This window comes from Sinocyclocheilus rhinocerous, unplaced genomic scaffold (genome assembly GCF_001515625.1).
Source record: "Sinocyclocheilus rhinocerous isolate Xijiao unplaced genomic scaffold, SAMN03320098_v1.1 scaffold2572, whole genome shotgun sequence".
Taxonomy (NCBI): domain Eukaryota; kingdom Metazoa; phylum Chordata; class Actinopteri; order Cypriniformes; family Cyprinidae; genus Sinocyclocheilus; species Sinocyclocheilus rhinocerous.
Window position 1 is genome coordinate 17,326 of NW_015633224.1, and position 4,232 is coordinate 21,557.

Genomic DNA, 4,232 nt, shown 5'->3' on the forward strand with positions numbered 1-4,232 from the left:
TGTGTGAATTACCTGCGTCTGTGCGTCTCTCTCTACAAACAATGAAACTGTTTAGTTACTTCGATTTTACCTTGTTGCTGGGGAAGATAATGTAGAGATCTAGTTTCTATGTTGTTTTATTAATAAAAGTCGCGGGGCAGCACTGACAATAAGTTTGTGTGTGCGCAGTGCGATCTGCAATCTCTGACCTCTCTTTCTCTCACTGTGTTTATGTGCGAGTGGTGTGTGTGTGTGCATCAATTAAAGCAGCGCATTAATATAGAACGGTGATATAGAACTGGCTTGGAACTACATGGAATGAATGAAAGTAAAATACTCTAAAAGCATGCACAGCAGTGCATAGTATACCTGTTGTAGCGCATTGTTTAACATTTGCAAAATATTCGTCCGGTCAGTCAGTGTTGCCGATTCCGAGCCGATCCTATTATTGCCAGCAATAATGTCACAACCACGCGCACACTCAGTCGTGTGTAAACATGTCGTTTCGCGTAGGAATGATTGTAATTTTAATTGCATTTAGTGTAAACGGCGACTGATAATGTATTTATGTAGTGCCAGATGAGGCTTGCACAGCCTGAGTGAGTGTGTGAGAGAGACAGCACATACAAAGTAACTCACAGAAATTTATAGATGCATACTGCGGTAGAAAAAAAAAAGATATTTACAAAATATGATTTAGGTAAGCAACATTATACGGCCATGATGTTTCCCTGAATATCAGTAACACGATTGCAATGTGACACTGATTTTATACATAGTATTTCAATAAACATGAAGTTAAAATAAAGTGACTTAGATTTTAGACAAAATATTGACTTTTTTTGCTCAATTTCGCTGACGAAACCCGTTCCGATCAAAGCCACAGCAGGACTGTTGTGTGTCTCCGAGCAACACAGCGGTGTTTCGTTACTGAATGAATCTACACGTTTTTGAACAAATGGAGTGAGTCAATGATTCAGTAACCCGCACATTAAAACAGACATTTGCCGCCACTTACTGGTGGTTTAGTCGTATTTAAAAGTATCATTGCGTTTTTTCAACATTTATTTGTGTTTAAAAAAATATGTAAAACATTAATCTTATGAAGTTATTTATGCATTTGAAATTTTGCAGTGTAAATGCATTTATGGCACCTCAGCTTCATCAAACTCTTGTGTAAATGCATCTAATGCCACTTCAGCGACTCATTTTAAGTTAAATATTTCTTCCTCTTTCCAGTCACAGAGCACTTTATTTTGAGAGTTGTTTAAGTGAGAGAAAATCTGTAACTTAGTCCAGATTGGGGGAATTGTAATGTTTAATAATTTCTTTGTAAATAATTTTTGCATTGAAATTTGCATAGATTTTTGTTTGTATATGCTGTCAATTATAGTTCTTAGAAAGAAAATCGGAATCGGCAAAAATCGGTATCGGCGGCAGGTCACACTTCCAAAAAAATCGGAAATTGGAATCGGTGCATCTCTGATTGTTTTGCGGAGCTCAGCGTTTTGCTTTTTGTGATTTTAAAAGACAAATATTTTGTCATTGAAAGTTTTTTTTAATTCAAATATTGTCTCATTCTAGTGAACCAAGTATCTGTATTTTGTCTCATCTCGTGTGCTAAGTGAATATTGTCACACCTCTAGCTCTAGCATCCATGAACGTGATCTAGCTCATAATTTTCTAAGTTTATGATGAAGCTTTTACTCTTCAGGTTAATCATATTCGTAAAAAAATCACTTTGAATAAGGAAATTGATAACTTTGCCATAGTATCCTCTCAAAAGTTAAAGTTGCCACAGTCATTGCGTACTTTGCATGTGCTGCACGTTATTTGTACCATTTTGTTTTATTCGTTTATTTATTAGAATTTAAAAGATAATAACGATATTGTGATCTCTGATTTTAGTCCTTGAAAACCAAAAAAGTAGTGCTCAAAGTCCTTGAAAGTCCTGGAATTGTACGAACACTGTGTGTGACTGGGGATCGTTTTGATCGTCATCTGTCCGCAAAACACTTTTAAAAAAAAAAAAAACCCGCAAAGGAAATTGTCAATATTTTCATATATTTCTTATGTAAACATATCTTTAGATTTCTTTAACTGCCTTCTTGAGTAACTTGTGTGATTTTTAGATTATGAAGTGCCATAATATAGTCCATTCACAGTCTAAACTTTTTCTTATTCCTTCCTTCAGGAAAGACCCACACCATGCTCGGCAGTCAAGAGCAGCCGGGCATTATTCCCAGAGCTGTCAAGGAGGTCTTCAAGCTGGTTGACGTTCAGGAAAAGGAGCAGGATGGTTGGGAATACTCAGTTGGGATGTCTTACCTTGAGCTCTACAATGAAAAGGTAATAAGTTTTGAAAAATAATTTATTTCTGTGGGAAAGTAGTGCTCAAAGTCCTTGAAGTCCTGGAATTGTACGAACACTGTGTGTGACTGGGGATCGTTTTGATTGTCATCTGTCCCCAAAACACTTTAAAAAAAAAAAACCTCAAAGGAAATTGTCAATATTTTCATATATAATTCTTATGTAAACATATCTTTAGATTTCTTTAACTGCCTTCTTGAGTAACTTGTGTGATTTTTAGATTATGAAGTGCCATAATATAGTCCATTCACAGTCTAAACTTTTTCTTATTCCTTCCTTCAGGAAAGACCCACACCATGCTCGGCAGTCAAGAGCAGCCGGGCATTATTCCCAGAGCTGTCAAGGAGGTCTTCAAGCTGGTTGACGTTCAGGAAAAGGAGCAGGATGGTTGGGAATACTCAGTTGGGATGTCTTACCTTGAGCTCTACAATGAAAAGGTAATAAGTTTTGAAAAATAATTTATTTCTGTGGGTTTTCACTAGCCATTACGCCAGTCTTCAGTGTCACATGAACCTTCAGAAATCATTCTAACATGCTGATTTGCTGCTTTAGAAACACCTTATCAGTTGTTGAAAGTTTTTACTGGTTATTTTTATTTTTTTTGTGAAACCTGTAAAACCTTTTTTTTTTTCCAGGATTCTTTAAATGTGAACGCTCAAAAGAACAGCATTTATTTAAAAGAAAAAAATTTTTTTTAGCCTTAATTTTTTTACTGTCATATTCTTGTGAAATTAAAGTATTAATCAAAAAATCATTTGAATGGTAGTGCAAGTATAAAGGCCCGTCCACACAAAGCACGATAACGTTAAAGATATAGTTCTAAAAATCGTTCTCACTATTAAAGAATAGCAGAGTCCACACCACAACTATAACGATAAAGACAAAGAGAAACGATATCGTTGGAATCACTTTCAAAACGATTTTTTTTCCAGCTGATGAACGATAAAAAAATTGACAACCAATCAGAATCCATCCTGCTGTAACGAGCTTGAGAATTTAAAGCGGCAGACGAGCATGCACTTAGAATAAACAGACGATATCGTTCGCTTGTGTGGACGCTAATATCGTTATCTTTATAGTTCTCGTTCTTGGTGTGAACGGGGCTTTAGTGTTTGTGGGCAGCTGTTCTGGAATATTGAAGGACTTTGTATCTGTAGGTGCTGGACCTGTTGTCCCCAGGTTCCCAGGACCTGCCCATCCGTGAAGACAAGGACAGAAACATCCTCATTCCCGGGCTAACGCGCACACCGCTTTTATCCTTTACCGATTTCGACACTCATTTTATCCCCGCGAGTCTAAACCGCACCACGGCCTCTACTAAACTCAACCAGCGTTCCAGCCGCAGTCACGCTATCCTCCTCATAAAGGTTTGAGCATGCACACTCCTCTTCATTCTAGTTCTCCATTAGCACTTTAACAGGTCCTGGTCTCTGTGTGGTAGACCATGATTTGGTAGCTGGTGCTGAAATGAAATCTCTCCATCAAACAAATATCAGACCACTATAGTGTCTGCTGGTTGTATTTGGGAGAGAGAACACAACACTCGTGGTAACATTGTATATGTAGGGCCTTATGATTTCTGCGATGTGGAGTCCAGTTATAAAAATGGATTTTACTATATAATGCGGCATGTCGCAGAATTTCTAAATTTGGGCGATTAAATTTGAAGTAGAGCCAGTACCCTTAATCTGATTGCGCTATGGACTAGTGTCTAAATATTAAATTGCAAAAGACTGCTATTTACGTATGTCTACTTGTTTTGTGGCATAAAAATACAACAACCTGTCAAAATAGAAGTTTAATTAAGACAAAAATATATTGCTACTGTACTCTACAATGCATGGATCAGTGATATTAGTAATAATACGTTTTGTTTTTTTAAG

The 4,232-nt window shown here is 36.8% G+C and overlaps 1 protein-coding gene across 1 annotated transcript in view; it reads left to right on the forward strand.

Annotated features, from left to right (window-relative positions):
- The first annotated feature begins 439 nt into the window (after positions 1–439).
- Positions 440–4,232, forward strand: part of LOC107743963 (kinesin-like protein KIF22) — a 17,761-nt gene continuing 13,968 nt past the window's right edge. The window contains exons 1-3 of the mRNA XM_016557426.1: positions 440–488; positions 2,174–2,328; positions 3,507–3,716. Coding sequence (XP_016412912.1) covers positions 440–488; positions 2,174–2,328; positions 3,507–3,716 — 414 coding nt within the window. The remainder of the gene's footprint in view (positions 489–2,173; positions 2,329–3,506; positions 3,717–4,232) is intronic.